Here is a 19995-nt window from a genome sequence, read left to right on the forward strand (position 1 = left end):
AAAGCGATGTAATGGCTTTATTTTTCTGTTGGAAATAAGTCTGACAGCAAGGTAAAGCAGTAAAAATATCCTGAGTAAAGCATACACTGAAACTGATATTGATCTTTTTTTGGGTGGGACTTTTTAAGTTGGCTAAAACTGGTTTTATTGCTGACACCTCTATAGCAGTACATTGCTTAGCTTCCATGTGTGCCGACTGACATCCACTGTATGTAATATACTATCTATGGATAAGTTCCCCATAAAACCCCACTTCAAAAATCTGAGCAATCCCTTTAATGTTTTAAACCCCAAATAACTGCACTAGAATACAGTTTAAAAAAGCTCCCTGATCTCCTGTTAGAGCTCAGATGGGGTTTAGTAAGTGGTCTCTAAAACTGGGAAGATTGATGGAAATAAAGAAACAATGCAACAGTAATAAATAAACAATCACTCCCTTTTTATTTGACATCAGAGGCTTGTTTGCGTTGGCAGAGAGAAAAAACGGGAAATGAATGTTTCCCTGTTGCAGTAACGAGTTTTGTGTTCTCTTGAGAAATATCCGTACCTAAAAAGCCTCACCATAATTCAAAGAGTTTGCCAGGTTTGTGTCGGGCTGTCTGACAGCAACCGGCACCAGTTTATGGGAAAGAGAACCGTGGAATTGGAAACATCTATTTAAGTCTTGTAATTAATTTTATGACCACGTGTGGTTTACAAAGGCAGAGCTGAATGAAGAAGATCAATACTCTTCTTCATGTATATGTCCTCTATCTTATGTGATAACCTTGAACACATGCTGCTGCACACTCACTTACATTAAGAGCTCAAACATTAGGATCAGTTTATGTTCTTAAGCTGTGTTCATTTTTTAATGTAGCCGAATATAAATGGAGTTTTCATTGTGTTATACAAACATTCATACACTTAAGTAATTTTTTCCATCTGACAACACTGATCTTTTTCCGTGGGTATTTAAGTTTATCACATGAAACTGCTTTTCCATTCTATTTTTAAAAGAATGAGTTTGGGATTGTTTCTCAGACCATGGGAACATAGTTTGAGTCCTGTGTTGCTGTTATTATTGGAAAGTAGAAACACTAATATTTCCTTAAAATATTTCCTGCAGACATTTATGTTGTTGGCCTCACTTGGCCCTGGGAATGTGCAATTTTTATGTATGACTGCCACTTTTGATGAATAATACATGTTAAATCCTTGACCAGTAATTACCTAAACCTAGTCCACATATAGTTCTTCAAGCCTGACAAGATAATTACTTGGTAATAACAGGAAACTTGTTCTTTCAATTTTCCATTAAAGTTCGTTGAATAAGAATGAGAGAACTCCCACACACTGTCTGGCTCACTGCTGGAATATTTATGAATTTACAACATGTTGTAAAATGTTGTGAATTAATCAGGTACATCTGACGAAGGTCCAACAGACCAAAGTGTAGTTCATTAGTAAATATGCCAGCAGTAATTGTGCGAGAGTTTTCTCATTTTGATTCAGACTGTGCTTTCCTCTGACACACCTGCCACATGATCAGGTGTAATTTCGTTTAAAACTTTTTCAACCTATTGAATATTCTGTCGACTTCTCCTCCATCTTGATCACAGTGACAATTGCTGCTCACAACCGCCAAGTTCCTCTTCTTCATAATGTTTCAAACAAACTGCTGGTGCAGATGCTGTGCTGGACTGTCACGGTGAAGAGGGAGCTGAGCCAGAAGGCAAAGCTTTCAATTTAGTGGTCCATCTATATCTCAACCCTCACCTATGGTTATGCGCTCTGGGTAGTGACCGAAAGAATGAGATTGCAGATACAAGCGGCCGAAATGAGTTTCCCCAGTGGGGTGTCTGGGCTCAGCCTTAGAGATAGGATGAGGAGCTCGGACATCTGGAGGGAGCTCGGAGTAGAGCCGCTGCTCCTTCTTGTCTAAAGGGGTCGGTTGAGGTGGTTCGGGCATCTGATCAGGATCCTCCTGGACGCCTCCTGTTAGAGGTGTTTCGGACACATCCAACTGGTAGGAGGCCCCGGGGTAGACTCAGGACATGCTGGAGGGATTATTTATCTCATTTGGCCTGGGAACGCCTTGGGGTCCCCCAGGAGGAGCTGGAAAGAGTCGCTGGGGAGAGGGACATCTGGGGTGCTTTGCTTGGCCTGCTGCCCCTGGGACCTGGCCCTGGATAAGCGGATAAAAATGGATGGATGGATGCTGTTGCTGAAACCAGAAATTGTTTGCAAGTTGTTGTTTTTTTGTCAGAGCTTCTCTAAAATCTGATCACAAACCCTCAATTTGGTTCATTAAAATGACTGGGCTCCTAACAGAGTAAAGATGTTACAGAGGTCATCACCTCTGTGTGCAGCAAGTATTTCTGCTCTGAAGATGGATGGTATGGAAGGTGATCACACTCCCAGCCCAACTATCTTCTGAATGTATACATGAGCCATTGAGAAATTGCTTTAACCACCTTCACCACCTTAAATATGCTAAACTGAATATTGGCTCAGTCACTTTCAGGCACAGCCAAAAGAGAATATTAAAACAGAAATGTATCTGCGTAAGAAACATTATTACTTCAGTTGTTTGTAGATACTGGTCGGCTTTTGATTGATGAAGATGCTGTTTGGGCTGATGCAGTTTTTATGTGTGTGGCATTTTTCAGGTTTCCCTCTGGATAAAGCTGTGGAGTACACCAAACTCAGGAATCCACTGCTCATCAATGACCTCAACATGCAGTATTTCATACAGGACAGGTACACATAGGTTTTGATGGCTAACAACAAAATAACGGTCCTTAATAATATGGTGGCTACGCATACTATGAGATTGACAAGGGTCAAGAAGTAGCCAGATTCATCAATACTTTTACTGCTACCGCTGTCTGCCACATGATGCCTGTCATAGTATCGTTCCCTTGAAAGTTTGCCTCCAAGGAATTACTTTGAAACTCAAGGATTTATTTAAGTATATTCTCTGAACAACATCAAAACAAAAAAGATGTACCTTCATCAATAATATTCTTTTAACACCTTGTGTCCCATTTCACTGTTTGCATACCAGTTAAACAAGCTTATCTGTGCCACACTTGGCAGTTGAGATGGGAATAATTTTCTGCACTTCCTCATGCAAATCACAAAACTTCATTGATATTCACAGTCTCTTTATCTCTTGCCAAATAGCAGCAGCTGCATTCTTTTATGCAGCCAACTTGTTTGCACTTGCAATTTTCTTCCTCTTCCTGATCAGACCAGTAATGATAAGATGATAAGAATGAAAATGACACAATTGCCACTTTCACATACCTTTATATAAACCTTAATCCTGTTTTACTGCCCAACCCCAGTCACACACATACACACACATCAAAGCCACACTCACAGACTCACTTTCATTATCCTTTTTGGAGGCTATTTTACGATGGTATTTGATTCGCTGACAGGAGGGAAGTGTACCGGATCCTACTGGAAGAGGGCATTGACCTACCTCGTTATGCTGTGTTAAACCGAGACCCAGACAATCCCGAAGGTGAGTTCTTATTTTTTGCTGAAGAAGTATGTATAAATCAAGTTGCACCCTCTGGGGCTGAGAAATGAAGCCAATGCGGAAGTACCAAAAAACTACAGTTCCTTGAATGGCCACTAGAGGCTGGCTCCAGAAGCAAGTCCGTCCTCATAGATCCCCATGTTGAAATGCCCAACTTTACAGCAGAAATAAACATCTTCACCACCTGGTATAAAAAAACGGTTTTGGTCTCTTAAGCTAAATTCAACATTTATGACAACTGCACAGGTGGTGAGTGTTTTTTATAACTCACCCATTTACATTTGATTAAGGCTTAAAGCTACACATAATTTAGGGTGGGGCTGTGAGGCGTTGCTACAGTCTGAGTCAGATCACAGCTCCAACCTCTCGTCCAAATACGATCACTCCTGGTTCCAAAAATACAAGATGGCGCTGGTTGAAATGCAGAATTTTAGGCTTTAAAATGGGAGTCCACAAACCAGCGGGGGACATCATGGTGGCCACATCCATTATTTTATACAATTAATGGTATGGACCCCCTGATTTATGGTAACAAATCAAAGTCATCAGTTCCATGAAAAATGTTTTAGATGATACATCTGTGATGTAACGTTATAATATGTTAGTATTTTTTTTACATTTAAAGTTTGATTTCCTGATCTCTTGTGTTAAACAAAATTGTATGTAGCTGAGCTTGTTTGTCACCCAGTGTTTTCCCTCCTCCTCTTATAAATACAAGAAAATAGTAAAAACATAGTCAATATTTAAAATGAGCTACACTCTGACGCTGTTTATTTATTATTTAGTCTCTGCTGCCATTTTGGCCAGGTGTGTATTTGAAATTAGATAATGTATCTTAGTAGATGTCCCGGTTAAATAACGGATAAATGAAGTACATAGATATAATAAATATTTATCCTGTAGGTGGATATGAAAGGCACAGTGTTTGTTTCACTTGCTGTTGTAGTAAACATTCAGTGTTGTCTACTAGCACCCTTTGTCTACTAGCTGTCATTAGACAGTTAATGACAGCTAGTAGACAAAGGGTGAATGGTGAATGGAGATTCTATTTGATTTCACATTTATTCAATTTCTAAACTTAATTGTGTATTTTCCTTGTGTGTAGCACCACAGTGGCTTTTTGTGTTTATTGTTTTAGTATGTGTTTTAAACTAAAGTCTTCTCTTGTGCAGAGTGTAACCTGGTGGAGGGGGAGGACCATGTTGAGGTGAATGGGGAGGTGTTCCCTAAACCCTTCGTGGAGAAACCTGTGAGTGCAGAGGACCACAATGTGTACATCTATTACCCAACGTCTGCTGGAGGAGGCAGCCAGAGACTCTTCAGAAAGGTAGAGGTCTCCCAAGAAACGCAGGGAAATAATTCAGTCACTGGCAGATGCTCTGATCCAGAGAAGAAGGCAGGAGTTCAGGAGGTTGCATAAGGTCTCACTGGTTTGCATTCATGGACAGTTATAAACCTAAAGGTCCAGTGTGTAGGATTTAATGACATTTAAAGGTGAGCTTGTAGATTGCAACCAACTTAAACTTCTCCCATGTGCCAAGTATGATCAACATCAGTATGTGAATGGCCATATGTACAGCCAGTGTTTGGTTTGTCTGTTCTGGGCCACTGTAGAAACAACATGGTGGACTCCATGGACAAGGACTTGCTCTTTATGTAGAACTAAATGGCTCACTGTAAGGTAACAAAAACACAATGTTTCTTTCTTTTAGGTAACATATACTAGAGGTCGACCAATAGTGGATTTTTAATGGCCGATATAATAACGATTGTTTTGAGCAGGATAAAGCCGATAGTGGATTAATTGGCAAAACTGATGAATCGGTCGACCTGTAATATATGCTGGGGGTGTCCCTGACTAAGAATTTTCATAGTCGAATCTGATTTGACAGATTTTTTCTTTAGCCGACTAATCATCGAATCATGTTGTTTTCCCCCTCATTGATTAATGAGCTCATTTGCGGCAGTTTCCGCTCCATAGAAAAGAGCTAAAACACCCAAAAAAACAAATGTAATTCTTCAGTTGGCATAATAGGATAATAATAATAAAAGTAAAAGGGTTATCATTTTATCTTTATCTTTATTCCTTTCACTTCATCAAGCAGACGCGCTGCAGCCTCATGCGTGTCTTTAACAGAAGTCGTTTCTGATTCGTCAGAACTTGCCATTTCATTCACAAATAAACATCCAAAAACATCATCAAAAGGTTTACAAAAAGTTTTCCTTCTTTCTGACTTCAAGTTACTTCATTAATCAACTCAGGTTCATACAAGTTCATCCACACGGACCATGTGTCACCGCTCTCAACAACAAAAAGTAGCCAAATAAAAAATCAGAGTCTATCAAGAAAACAATCAGCGGTGAAATTTGTTTCAAGACACTTCAGGTAAACAAATAATCCTTCAAAAAAGTTTAATTTGAGAGCACATACCTCCTCCAAAGTGTTTGTTTATGCGCTCCACCACCTTAAATCACCGTAGGCCTCAATGCTGCTCTGATGGTCCTGCAGCGCACTCACTCACCTCATTTTATTTGGATCGAGCAACTGGGTGATTTATTCATGCGTATCGAATCACCGAATCATCGACTATTCGGGGTCACCCCTAATATATGCTAATGAAAACTTCTGAATATTATATTTAATTTCCGCCAAATATCCCCCCAAATCCTACACACTGAACCTTTAATATGCTGAGCTACATAAAGATTAACTGTCCTGTCATGTCAATGAATGTTATTTTGATATGATGTTTCTCACTTTATAGAAAAATCCTTTGTTTTTTTTGGGTTGTGACTCAGCATTATTTGATGACTTACTCAGAAAAAAATGTTGCATGCCTGCATGCAACTACTAGGAATCTGCTGAGATGAAATAAAGGCTGGGTAATGAGGTAAAAGAAGAATTTTATTCATGGGTTTAGTGTCGAATGCCTATTAAATTCCCCCCCCCCCCCGTCTCTTTTCTGTAGATAGGGAGCCGCAGCAGTGTGTACTCCCCAGAAAGCACCGTACGGAAGACGGGCTCCTACATCTATGAAGAGTTCATGCCCACAGATGGTACTGATGTCAAGGTACAGTGCATGTTCACTCGGCCGGTGATGGAGGTGTTTTACCTGTTTGAATTGATTCATGCGCCAGTAACTGCTGCTGAAACATATAAATCATGAGACACTTTCTGTGTTTGTGTGTGTTCTGCCTGTGTCTGTGTTATATGGTGTTGACATTGCAGGTTTACACCGTGGGTCCAGACTATGCCCACGCAGAGGCCCGGAAATCTCCTGCCCTGGACGGAAAGGTAGAGAGGGACAGCGAGGGAAAGGAGATCCGCTACCCTGTCATGCTGACCGCCATGGAGAAACTGGTGGCTCGCAAGGTCTGCCTGGCCTTCAAGGTAAACTTAAATTGTCATACACAGGATGTAGTGCAGAGTAGTGTGCAGAAAAACAAAGAAATGGGTTTGAAATTTTCAGTAAATCTGCTGTTATTTTTGAAAACTGCATTATTTATGCGCTTGTGGCCTCTTCTTGTCTTTTTTTTATTGCTCAAGCCATTAGTGGTCAGAAACTCCACTGGATACCTCTTTGTGTGCAGTAATATATTTGTAGCTAACATAAACATTGCATCAACTCGTATTTAGCTGCGTGAAACAGTGAGACCTTGTGCTATCGGCTCATTAAACCCATTTTGGAGCAAGGCAGGAACATCCTTAAACCAATTACTGTAAACACAGACAGTTGTAGACATATTTAATTGTTTGACTTGCAAACTAAATACAAAAGTACACAAAAGTACTTGGTGAACAGAAGCTGCCAGAAGCATTTTTTCTGCTTCCATGAGAATTATTTATATCACACTGTACTGATCAGTGTTATACAGCGATGTAATCAACAAACATGAAAGAATAAAGAGGATCTCTGGTCCTGACTCCATTAACACCCATAACCACACTGAACTCCCAACAAACAAATAAAGACAACAACAGCATGAGGCACAGAAAATCAATAATTCATACAATCTTTTTATTGTAAGTACAGCTCTTAATATTACAACTCACAGTGTATCTCACAGTTTTCCCACAGGCACCTTGTTTTTAAAGATTCTGAGCTCAAATAGAAAATGTTCCCAGAAACAAACAAATACTTGCAGTAGCATTAAAAGCTTCATAAACACAAACCTGTGACTGAATAACAGTTACAGATAACATGACTCTGCAGCTTTATTTAGCTGCTGTTGATACATGGTGTGTTAGAAGCAGAAATGTGATGTTTCGTTCTTGATTTTACAAAAAGAAAAAGTCAGTGTTTTCAAGTTTTTGGAACATCTGTGAAAAAAGCGAGGGGTGCACATATAGATAATATCATAATATGTCACAAATAATGCATATGCAAACTTATTTTCTTGTGTTATTTAGGGAACAAGAAACAATAAAACTTGAACTAAATTGAACTCCAGACCCCATCACTTCCAGCTCCTGTTTCTGTGTTTTCTTTGTTTAATAATCATCATGTTACTCTTTTTGTCTAATAAAAAACAAACTGTAGTTGTGTTTAAAATATTTTCCTCTCCACATTGTAACTCATATCTCTATGGCGATTGTAAATGTACTTTACCTCAATTTTGTCTGTGATTTTCAGCAAACAGTGTGTGGGTTCGACCTGCTCAGAGCAAACGGCCACTCCTATGTCTGTGACGTCAACGGCTTCAGCTTCGTCAAAAACTCCATGAAATACTATGACGACTGTGCCAAAGTCCTGGGGTAGGTGACATCAGCCTACATACTATTTATCCTGCTTTCATGAATTGTATTTTAGTCTATTTTTATCCTCTATTTTATTTACTCTTTCTAAAGGTTCTGTATGCAACGTTTATTGGCGTTAATATAGCAACAAGCCACTATTTGTTATGTGATCATATAGTGGAGAAATGGCATCCTGAGCAGAGGATAAACACACTACCTCTCTGTGCTGTAATCCAAGTTTCTCAGTTCTTTGTTGTGGTAGCCAGTCGGGCTGCACATGCATGTTGGTGCATGTGTGTCTCTCAGCTCAATGTCGCCACCCTGCACTGCGCTTATACAACTTGTTAGAGCCATTTCTAGCAAGTCCTAGTCTTCTATTATTTTTTTGAGTCGCTGTAATGCACCACCTGACCTGGCATCTTGGGAACCCTTAGTTAAAGGCACATGTGCTGAATTATGTATGGAGCTTTGAAGACACCATGGGGTTACAGTCTTCAACTGCAGCATTAGTTTTATTGTTTGATAAAGTCATTTATCACCCCATTGATTTGAACTTCATTTTTGTAAAGGCCGGTTTATTTGGGGAACGTTTGTTTGGGGATTTTTCTTTTCCTTTTCTTTTTTTTAAATGCGGCAGTCGAGACAATCAGATCATAGCGTCATCTTGCAACTCTCTGTACATCCTGCAATTCAGTCAACTCTAAAACCAACAGGAGCACCTTGGATCATCAAACAGCGAGTAAAACTAAACCAGAGACAGCGAGTTCATCATCTCTCCGGTTATGGCGTCTGTGGGCGGCAGTTTTTGAACTTATTTGGAAGCTGTTACCACTGATAACATTGTGGAAGTATAGAGCCTGCCTTCTGGTTTCCCCCAGGTTAACACAGTTAGCTCTGTAAGCATGGTTGCTGTTGTTAGGACTGTTAGCACTGTTAGCTGCTAGCCACTGACTCAGCCTCCTTCATCTTGAGAGCAGTGTGCCGACAATCCCGGCTTAGAGTCCGAATCATAGCTTTGAATGTCACATAGAGCTCTGTCAAATCCTGTTTATCCTTGTCTTTTTAAAATTTATTTTTATATTGCCTAGTGTTTCATTTATCATATCATCATTTCATGTAGTTTCTTAATGCATTTTAAGCCTCTGTAAAGCACGTTGAATTGCCTCATTGTTGAAAGGCACTGTACAAATAAACTTGTCTTACCTTACCTGTAACTATTCTGATATAAAACAAATTAAATTTTAATAGAATTCAGTAAAATAAAAAGTACAATTAGTCAATAAAGATGTCACAATTAAACTATGTACCAATAATAATGAAAGTAATTGACACCAGTATCTTTTCAGCTCAGAGCCTTCAGAAAACACAATATATGTAAATATCAGCTCTGATTTGTGGAAAAACATGGTCATGTTATCAAGGCCAGTTCTGGATTGTACAGTTACATTGTGATGAAGACGCATTGTCTAAAGAAGCTGTTACCACATTACCTGACGTCCGTGACACTTTGAAGCCCTTAAAGTAAATGTTGTCCTTGAAGTTGTCATGTTGTAATTTATCCAGTGCTCTTGACAGGCTGTTGTCAGCTTTACATCTTAGTTTGTTTCTGATTTATCACCTCTTCTTCCAGGAGAAGTGAAACCGAAGCTTTACGACTAAAGACTCATAAATTTCAAAAATAGAAAGACACGGGAAATGCAGCTTCTCTCCAGTAACAGAAACAAGCATCGATGTGATTCATCGAGTTGTGGTGCTCAGGGAGCATACAGTAGTGTACGAAGACCTCGCAGGAACAGGACAGCTGTGCAAACAGAAAATTGAAAGAGGTATTATAAAATGATAGATATTTATTTTGATATTCTGTAGTTTGTACATGAATCAAAAGAAGCATCCTGAGGGCATCTTAGTAACTAGTTTGAGTTGTGAAAGAACAAGCCTTGTGTTTGGTCCACATGATATATTTCAGGTAAAATCTGAGGCCTAAAACCTAAAATCAAGATATTAAAATAATTTAGTGTTTCACCTCTGTGATATTAGCTTTTCAGCGTGGTTCTAATGATGTTAATAGGGCTTAACTATATATCTTTTCTCTTTTTTTAAAAAAAATCATCATTACGAAGCCAACTTATGCAACAAACACATCGCGGAAGACGTTGATATTGTATTCAAGGTTTTTATATGCCTCTGTGCCGATGATAGCCATAGCTGGAGGCATAATGTATCAGGTTGTCTGTCCCATTCTCATGAACGCAATATCTCAAGAACATCTTGAAACACCTTCAGATTTGGCTCAAACATCCCCTTGAACACAATGATGAACTGGTTTGATTTTGGTTGTCAAAGGCTTGTCTTTCTCCTTCTTGTTAACTTGATATATCAGGAACATCATGAGGAATTTTATTTAAAAATTTGGCACAAATGTTCACCTGGACTCAACGATGAACTGATTACATTTTGATGGTCAAAGGTAAATGTCACTGTGACCTTGCATCCGTCACATTCTAGTAAATGCAATATCTCAAGAGCACCTTGAGGGAATTTCTTTAAAGTTGGCACAAAATGATTAGAACTTGGTGGTTGAAGGTCAAAGGTCAAGGTCAGTGTGACCTCACAAATCATGTTTTTGGCCATAAGTCAAGTACTTTTATGCTAATTATGACAAAACTTTACACAGATGTCTAATAGGATATAATGATGAAGTGATGCCATTTTATATCCCAAAGGTCAATTTCACTGTGACATCATAATGTTCTGTGAAAACACTTCTTTGGCCGTTACTCAACATCATATCTCAGGAACAGAAGACATTTGGTCAGATAGTGAATTGGTGACACTAATTTTGGGTGTCCACTAGGGTTGGGTACCGTTCATAATTGAACCGATGCGGTACCGGTACCAGTATCTGGAATTCGGTACTGGTACCAAACAGTACCTTATTTCGGTACTTTTTAAAGTCCAAACTTCTCAGTTTCAATATTTTATTGAGAACATTTAGGAACAGTGCTGCACGTTAACTTTTGTCTGCACATGTTTTTTTGTCGCCATTGTTGCTGAGTCTGAGGTGCGAGTCATGTGCTCTCGCTCCGCCTCCACCTCAGGTATCGAAATTTGGCACCGATTCATTTTAATTGAATTGGTACTCGGTAGTACCAACGTGAATCGGTACCAAGTACAAAAGTACAGAGTTTCGGTATCCAACCCTAGTGTCCACGTTGAAACTGTACTGGCTGTGCAGATCTTGTGTGTTTCCCTAGCTCTTAATGCTTAATGCCTTTAAGCCTGTCCTTACTTTTCTCTGCCTCACTAGGAACATGGTGATGAGGGAGTTAGCCCCTCAGTTCCACATCCCCTGGTCCATCCCCATGGAAGCTGAAGACATCCCCATTGTCCCAACAACCTCAGGAACCATGTACGTACTGAAAAACAAAGTACTTGCTGTAAGGTGTTTAGGGTTCCTCGACAGCCTGGTCAGTGGGCTACTGTGCGTATGATATGATATACGATATATGAGATGATATGACCTTATACAGTACATCTTTGTAAAGTTTGTCTCGAAAACCCTTAAGGTTTAATGGATTCAAAAGAATAAGTAAGGTTTTTGATAATAAACAGAATGTCTGAAAGTAAGTTTGAACTAAATATTGCAACCAAAATCAAATTCAGGTTTTGAAATGTATTATTTCACCATGGTCATCAGGCTTGGGTAAAGTCTTATTGTTAGATTGTCGCTGGAATAACAGAGTTTCTGCCGCATTTTAACTTCTCCTGTTTGTTTCTCCACTTTATTCAGGATGGAGCTGCGCTGCGTCATTGCCATCATCCGCCATGGAGATCGTACACCAAAGCAAAAGATGAAAATGGAGGTCCGACATCCTCTGTAAGTCTCTTGCCTTGAACACATTTACTGTTGTCACAAACTGCATTTACTCAGTTTATTATATTTTGGTCTGTGTAGTCTACAGTACAGGCCAAAAGTTTGGACACACCTTCTCATTCAATGCGTTTTCTTTATTTTCATGACTATTTACATTGTAGATTCTCACTGAAGGCATCAAAACTATGAATGAACACACGTGGAGTTATGTACTTAACAAAAAAAGGTGAAATAACTGAAAACATGTTTTATATTCTAGTTTCTTCAAAATAGCCACCCTTTGCTCTGATTACTGCTTTGCACACTCTTGGCATTCTCTCCATGAGCTTCAAGAGGTAGTCACCTGAAATGGTTTCCACTTCACAGGTGTGCCTTATCAGGGTTAATTAGTGGAATTTCTTGCTTTATCAATGGGGTTGGGACCATCAGTTGTGTTGTGCAGAAGTCAGGTTAATACACAGCCGACAGCCCTATTGGACAACTGTTAAAATTCATATTATGGCAAGAACCAATCAGCTAACTAAAGAAAAACGAGTGGCCATCATTACTTTAAGAAATGAAGGGCAGTCAGTCCGGAAAATTGCAAAAACTTTAAATGTGTCCCCAAGTGGAGTCGCAAAAACCATCAAGCGCTACAACGAAACTGGCACACATGAGGACCGACCCAGGAAAGGAAGACCAAGAGTCACCTCTGCTTCTGAGGATAAGTTCATCCGAGTCACCAGCCTCAGAAATCGCAAGTTAACAGCAGCTCAGATCAGAGACCAGATGAATGCCACACAGAGTTCTAGCAGCAGACCCATCTATAGAACAACTGTTAAGAGGAGACTGCGCGAATCAGGCCTTCATGGTCAAATAGCTGCTAGGAAACCACTGCTAAGGAGAGGCAACAAGCAGAAGAGATTTGTTTGGGTCAAGAAACACAAGGAATGGACATTAGACCAGTGGAAATCTGTGCTTTGGTCTGATGAGTCCAAATTTGAGATCTTTGGTTCCAACCGCCGTGTCTCTGTGAGTTTTGATGCCTTCAGTGAGAATCTACAATGTAAATAGTCATGAAAATAAAGAAAACGCATTGAATGAGAAGGTGTGTCCAAACTTTTGGCCTGTACTGTATGTAGTCATCTAATTTATAGAAAAGTGCTATTATGTACTTCAACATTAATTGCCTTCTCATCTTGACCCTGCAGCAAATTTTAAGGGAATAAAAACAACCCAAACTGCCCTCAGCCTATCTCTCTAAACCCACTTGTTCTTAGATGAATTAACATATCAGATACATTTGACTTCAAAGATGTTGCCCTCGTCCAGTGTCACTGTATCTTTTATTAATCCTGTTGTTCTATTCTGTTTGTCTCACACAGATTCTTTGAGTTGTTTGAGAAGTATGGAGGCTACAAGTCAGGAAAGCTGAAGCTGAAGAAGCCAAAACAGCTACAAGTGAGTCAGACTGATTTTAATCTCTCAATCTTTTTTCCCACACTCCTTCTGTTTACTTCTGTTTATTTGGCAGATTATGACTGAATCCTTTTTACCACTAATAAAGGGTTTCAGAGGATACGGTTGTGTTTGCATACATCAAGCTTCAATTAGTATGCATCACAAACTGTAATTGTTTTGTTGTCTAAATATTGATACTGAGCTGTCTAAACCCACTCACACACTTCATTCATCCTGTATCCTCTTTTCATAATATATTTCTGAAGCTGTCAGTCTTGTCTTTGACGAGGTATTCAGTCAGAGGTTCCACAAACTATACTTTAAAGATAAGAGCCAAATTAGAAATAACTGCCTCCTTCCAGGAAGTGCTGGACATTGCCCGCCTGCTGCTGGTCGAGCTGGGCCAGCACAACGACTGCGAGATCGAGGAGAAGAAATCTAAACTGGAGCAACTCAAGACTGTCCTGGAGATGTGAGTCACGTCTCACATCAAACACACACACATTGTCTCATCAACAAGCAAACAACACAACATCATCCTGTTTCCTGTCATGATCATTCATCAGCAGTCACCCACTTTCATCTGCGGGGCACGATGCAAAAACGTCATCTTTCGACACTCCACCAGGGTTCAGCCATCTTGTCTCGTACTCACAGACACATGTTGACCTTGATTCTTTCCCTCCCTCCTGAGTCTCTAACTCTTTGCTTTCCCCTTTCTTCCCTCCTCTGTCTGTCTTTTCTCCTGCCCACCCACCCATCCCTCCTTCCTTCCTTCTCTCCAAAAGGGAATCCAGCTTGAATGACTATCAGTACGCACCCTCTCCCTTCTCACTTTAAAGGATGAGGTTTTACCACCCTCCTTTTCTTTAGTTTACTTCGACTGTGTGTACAGAACATTAGGAATACCTTTTCTCCCTCTGACACAGACAAAAGTGAATAAAGGTGAAAGCTAAGATTTCTTTTAAGAGTTTCACCCTTTAAAATTGTCTGTGACAGGGCAGAATCAGGACAAAGAAGATAGTTTAGCAAGCTTGTGCAAGATTAGAACTTTGAGCCAATATTTGGAAGGTATTCCTAATGTTTTGTGCACTGAGTGAATCATTTTCATTAACATCCATTCATTTCTAGCCATTAACACTAGACACATGCACAGTCAAATGTCCCTGATGATTTTACTGTGTTCCTCTGTGTGTAAATCAGTGTGTGCTGTGCTACTTTGTGTGCATGCCATCCTCGCCACATATCAACTGGACTCTAAATATCCTAATGTCTTCCTTCCTCCTCCGTCCTGGCCTCAATCATCATTTACGCTAATTTGCTGGTGCTTCTCATATAGAGATTGGAATGACTGCAACGACAAAATAATGTGAAAGTCCTAGATTTTCACATTTGAAAGAAATACAAGGTTCAAAACAGCAGCAGAAAAAAATATTCTTTATATATCTTGCAGAGTGAATAGGTGTAATAAAAAAGTTGTAATTAGATGAAAAGGCAGGGCAGGGTTTGCAACACAGTCCATTGAAATGAGCTAAATTCATGGTGTTTTTTACATATAGTTCTTTTTAAACAAACCAGACTCAGTCCTCTTAAAGTGCACCAAAAAGTGGACCAACAGAAAAGGGACCAAGTTCTTCTTGTGTTCACATTGTCAGTTCATTTGAAAGAGGACTCAGTTCTTTTTCTGGTCAACTTCAGCTCTGATGGGGCCTCAGTCCTCTTTCTGTTCACACCATAGCCTGAATATAATATATATTGACATAGTGTTGTTTTTACTTTGACGTGGCACTGCAGTGAGGTCATGAAGCCCCTCGCTTTCAGATGAACTTTAAATTGGAGGAAAACCTTAGTGTTTCTGTGCTGTAGACTGTTGCTGTTTGATGTATTCTACATTCCACATCTGGAGACATGCAGTATCTTCTGTGGACCAAACTACTCTTCATCCTGCGTCCTTGCAACTGTTACAGGCCGGCGTGGTTTTGTCTGTGTTTTTCAAGTGTCCCACTGCAACAGCACGTGATGTAGAGGGTTAAATACAACAGTAAAGAGCAAAGCGAACCTGCAATGCTTTGTGTTCACAAGGCGCAGGTTGAGTGAACCTCACTACAAACCGCTCTGAGTCCGTTTAGAGGGCTGAAAAGGACCAAGTGTGAAAACACCGTTAAAGACACAGTCGTTAACTTATATAAAGATAATTTTGCCGTATTTGCTGAAACTGTCACTACTACATGAGACAGATAATCTCTGAAAAAAGCAGGTTCCTCCTTCCACTTCTTGTGACTCTAATGGTGTTTGCGAGAGTCTATTGTATGAAAACGATCACTCGGACCCGAGGAGTCTCTAACGCAGCTGTCAATCATGTCAATCACAGCTTGTGAACTGTGGTCAAACCAGGCAGTGCAGAGCAAATCAAGAATCTGTTACTGCATTGCCTTTATCTCAGTTCAAATGTAATCAGGAACATATTTTAGTGCACTGTTTAGCTGTAAAAGGAGAAAGGTTGCTCTGGTAGTCGGGCAGTGCTTCATCTCAGTTTGACTGTTTTCAACATGGAGGTCACAAACAATCTCATTTTTAATTTAAACTTGACTTAAAACCTGCAATAGCTGATTTTCTTTTGCCACTCGTTGGCAGTGGAAACAACACTAACATATTATCACCTTTCAGTTTGATATGGTTACCTCTTTACATATCAGGCAGATATGGAGCAGTGTTAACATTCATCTGGTGTCGTGTTTCTGTCCATGTAAAATGAGGACAGCCATTTCCTTTTGAATTGTCCTATTCATTCCTAACTAAAGTTATTTAGGGTAAAATGCCTCCTTGACTGGCAAAAGCTGTGTGTATGAGAGAGTGTGTGTAGTGATGCTGTAATCCCCACCTAATTTATACCAAGCCTTAATTCACCAAAGTGATGATGTTTCTTCTAAGTATGAGTTTTGACAGCTGTTGTGATTCTCTGGCTTCCTGCCTAGTTATTCACCCGGGTTCAGAGTCCATCATCATGTGGCTTTTTGAAGCGTCTGCTCAGCTGCTTGTCCTATTAGAGAACACTATGCGGTCATTAGTCTGCAGGATGTGCCAAATTCTTAGTAAGCACAGTGTGGAGGCTCATGATATGTGTCTGCGTGTGACTTTTTAAGAATAACAACAGGATTAAAACTGGCATTGATTTTCACCCTGCACCATTTTAAAAGCAGTCACGCACACACTCACACCTCGTCTCATTTGTTCTCACTCCCACACACACGTACACAACTGACATCAACCTTGAAGGTCCATTGGAGCCACTGAGCCTCTGATCCAATGTGCCTATTGAGTGACTGAATATCATTAAACTATTTGCTAATATTGGTACTTTGTTGTGTGTATGATAGGAATGGGCATGAGTATTCGAGTACTCAAGTCCATGATTGGAGTTCAGTATTTAACGTTCAACATATAGAGCAGGTATGTGCAAAGTCCAACCTGGGGACCAATTGAGACCTGTTTTAAACAGCCTGCAGCTTGTCTGTCAAAATATACTCTGTGTGGCCCGACACTCAGTGTGGGTTGACCAAGGAAAATCACTTTTTTCTGTTCACCTCATGATCGTACAGTTTGTAGAGTGCACCAAGTAGAAACTATGCAGGTGGAACTAATGCGTTTTCAGAAACACAGTAAACAAGCAAACAGACGGTAACCGAACTGCATACCCGCTAGGTATGAGACATAGCCACAGGAAAGAAGCGCAACATCATCAATGAGGGCCGCTGCTTTTCAAGATGGTGAAAAATCAAATACTTTTTTGCTGAAAAATGAAACAGGTGCATTCGTCTCATTTATTTATTTATTTTTTTAATAATAAAATGTAACAGGACGGAGACTCTCAACTTTATTTTGGTTATTTTCTAAAGGGAGACTTTTTATACCTACTTCCAATAACAAAATGGTTTCAAGTTTCAGTTATAGTAATAAAACCAACAATAACCTTCTGTTTTCATTCCTTAAATGGTCATTCTGACTGATAATATGAATTCTGTGATACCGTAAAACCGCAAGATTTTCTGAGACGGTTATCGTACCATGAAAATATCATACCAGTGATTATTTAATATGAGTACTCGAATACAGAAATGACTTAAAATGTCCATCCCTAGCATATGATCAGTGTGTCATATTAGAAAAAGTTGTTGCCTTGTCCTCTCTTCAAGTTTTTGTTGGCATAGAGGTCAGATATGCTTAAGATGGGATAAATTTTTTCTGTGTATCTGCGTGTGCTTACTGTGTGTCCATCCGTCTAATGTGCATATCAAAATATGCTGTGTCTACTTTGTGTGTGTGTGTTCTGTCTCGCCAGGTACGGTCATTTCTCAGGTATCAACAGGAAAGTCCAGCTGACCTACCTGCGTAACGGCCAACCCAAAGCTTCGAGTGAAGAAGAAGGTACTAACACACTCACACACTTAGTAGTCGTGTTTATGTTTTAAGGCAGCTCTTTTTTAACTGTGAGTGTGTTCAGTATATTGTGTGGTGTTAAAACTGGAAGGCATGCATTACTATGCCTCTGTCCTGATTGACAGGGCACTGTGGGAGGGACTTGTCAATCACAAGGTAGCCATACCTGAAATTGTACCCTGCATTATTGTCTATTTTACTCTACATGGGACCATCATTCACATAATGAACATGCTGTATTGAGGAAGATTTGAATGCAGCGATTGAGACCATCAGCTGATTATGAAAATGATGAAAATGTAATAAATCAAGCAAGAAGTAGGGTCATTACCTTATACACTTAAGGTCGGACTTGTTTTTGCAAGAGTGCAGGTTTAAGGCACTTCTGCATTGGCTTCACTTCTCAGATGCGGAGGCTAAGTTCACTTCTTTTGTACAGTCTATGGTCACCATGCAGAGAGATAGGGTAAACAGTAGGATAATAGGAGCCCCCAGGCAGGTTCATCTAGCCATGCACAGCAGCCACTCACGAGAAAAAAATGTAGATATCAGATTAAAGTGTTTCCTTCTTTCTTTCAAACACTGTTGGTAAATAGACGGACAGATTGTTCTCTTCTGTGATTACTGATATGAATAACAAGACACTGCTGTTTTCAGACTCTAAAAAGGATGGTCCATCTCTACTGCTGGTATTGAAGTGGGGCGGCGAGCTGACGCCTGCAGGCCGGGTTCAGGCTGAGGAGCTGGGCAGGGCCTTCCGCTGCATGTACCCTGGAGGTCAAGGTACTCACTCGACTCACACTCACAGAAGCTTATAGATGTACTCATGAGGAATCCTTCTACTTTGGCTCGGATTTAAAGAGCGTTTTGTGTACACAAGGGAGCAAACACATTACATGCACACACACACACGCCTATAAGCAAAACCTGACATAGGTATTCACAAGTGCACAAACATTATCAAAGGCCAGTTCTTTTTAATAACACACTCAAGAGAGCAAATGATAACCATACAGCCTGGTCTGTCCTCCAACATGTACCTTTGCTTTTAGAAAACTGCCATAAGTATACAGTGTCAACACTGCATAGTTGACACACAGCGTGTCAAAGGAAGTCATACATCAGGTGGAGGTTATTTTAGAGTCAGCAAGCCAGATTTTCCAGTCTCTTGCAGCCACTGTGTCTTTTCTTGTACCATTCATTATTTGCTTTCAAAGATGTTTTAGACTTCTTGCCTTCACCTGTACACAATAACAGATGGAGAATACACTGATACATTCGGAAAGGTCCTAATCTCAGGTCAAAATGAATACTTTAGTAACAGTATTTTTAGTCATTAAAGCTGTCACACACATTCTAGACACCATAAGTAAAGAACAATAAATGTTTGACTTTGTTTCTACAGCACCTTTTGAAGCAAGCAAAATAAACATTTCAGTATGCAATGAAATAAAATCAGGCAATTACGACAAAGTTAAAGCGGAAATAAAATATCTGAAATTACGCTCAAAGGGCGCCGGTGGCTTAGTGGATAGAGCAGGCGCCCCATGTACAAGGCTGTTACGGCAGCGGCCCGGGTTTGACCCCAGCCTGTGGCCCTTTACTGTATGTCATTCCCTCTCCCTCTCTCTCTCTCTCTCTCTCTCTCTCTCTCTCTCTCTCTCTCTCCCTCCCCCTCTCCCTCTTTCATGCTTAGCTGTCCTGTCCATTAAAGGTGAAAATGCCCAAAAAATATCTTTATTAAAAAAAAACCCAAAAAAGTACGCTCACAACTAGTTTAATTAATTTTTTATTTTATGCCTCCATGAGGGATTTTTAGGACACTCCATTGGATTACTGCTCAGAACAAAACAGGAAGAGGCAGTTGATAGTTTATTACTACCTTAAAGCAGACTTAAAGCACAAAGACTATAGCCAAATAAGAACATAGCGTCTGTAATGACTCATATAAATTGCAGAACAGCTGTTGAAGCC

The 19995-nt window shown here is 39.9% G+C and overlaps 1 protein-coding gene across 6 annotated transcripts in view; it reads left to right on the forward strand.

Moving 5' to 3' along the window:
• Positions 1-19995, forward strand: part of ppip5k1b (diphosphoinositol pentakisphosphate kinase 1b) — a 79617-nt gene that overhangs the window by 17249 nt on the left and 42373 nt on the right. For all 6 annotated transcript variants that reach the window (XR_007449110.1, XM_049573328.1, XM_049573324.1 and 3 more), the window contains exons 4-15: positions 2652-2742; positions 3429-3514; positions 4705-4859; positions 6502-6603; positions 6762-6923; positions 8167-8288; positions 11578-11679; positions 12061-12147; positions 13509-13584; positions 13947-14056; positions 17924-18009; positions 18679-18804. Coding sequence is in view for 5 of the 6 variants with exons in the window: in XM_049573328.1 (XP_049429285.1) it covers positions 2652-2742; positions 3429-3514; positions 4705-4859; positions 6502-6603; positions 6762-6923; positions 8167-8288; positions 11578-11679; positions 12061-12147; positions 13509-13584; positions 13947-14056; positions 17924-18009; positions 18679-18804 (1305 nt within the window). In the remaining variant the exon portion in view is untranslated. The remainder of the gene's footprint in view (positions 1-2651; positions 2743-3428; positions 3515-4704; positions 4860-6501; positions 6604-6761; positions 6924-8166; positions 8289-11577; positions 11680-12060; positions 12148-13508; positions 13585-13946; positions 14057-17923; positions 18010-18678; positions 18805-19995) is intronic.

Source organism: Epinephelus fuscoguttatus, linkage group LG4, assembly GCF_011397635.1.
Source record: "Epinephelus fuscoguttatus linkage group LG4, E.fuscoguttatus.final_Chr_v1".
Lineage (NCBI taxonomy): Eukaryota > Metazoa > Chordata > Actinopteri > Perciformes > Serranidae > Epinephelus > Epinephelus fuscoguttatus.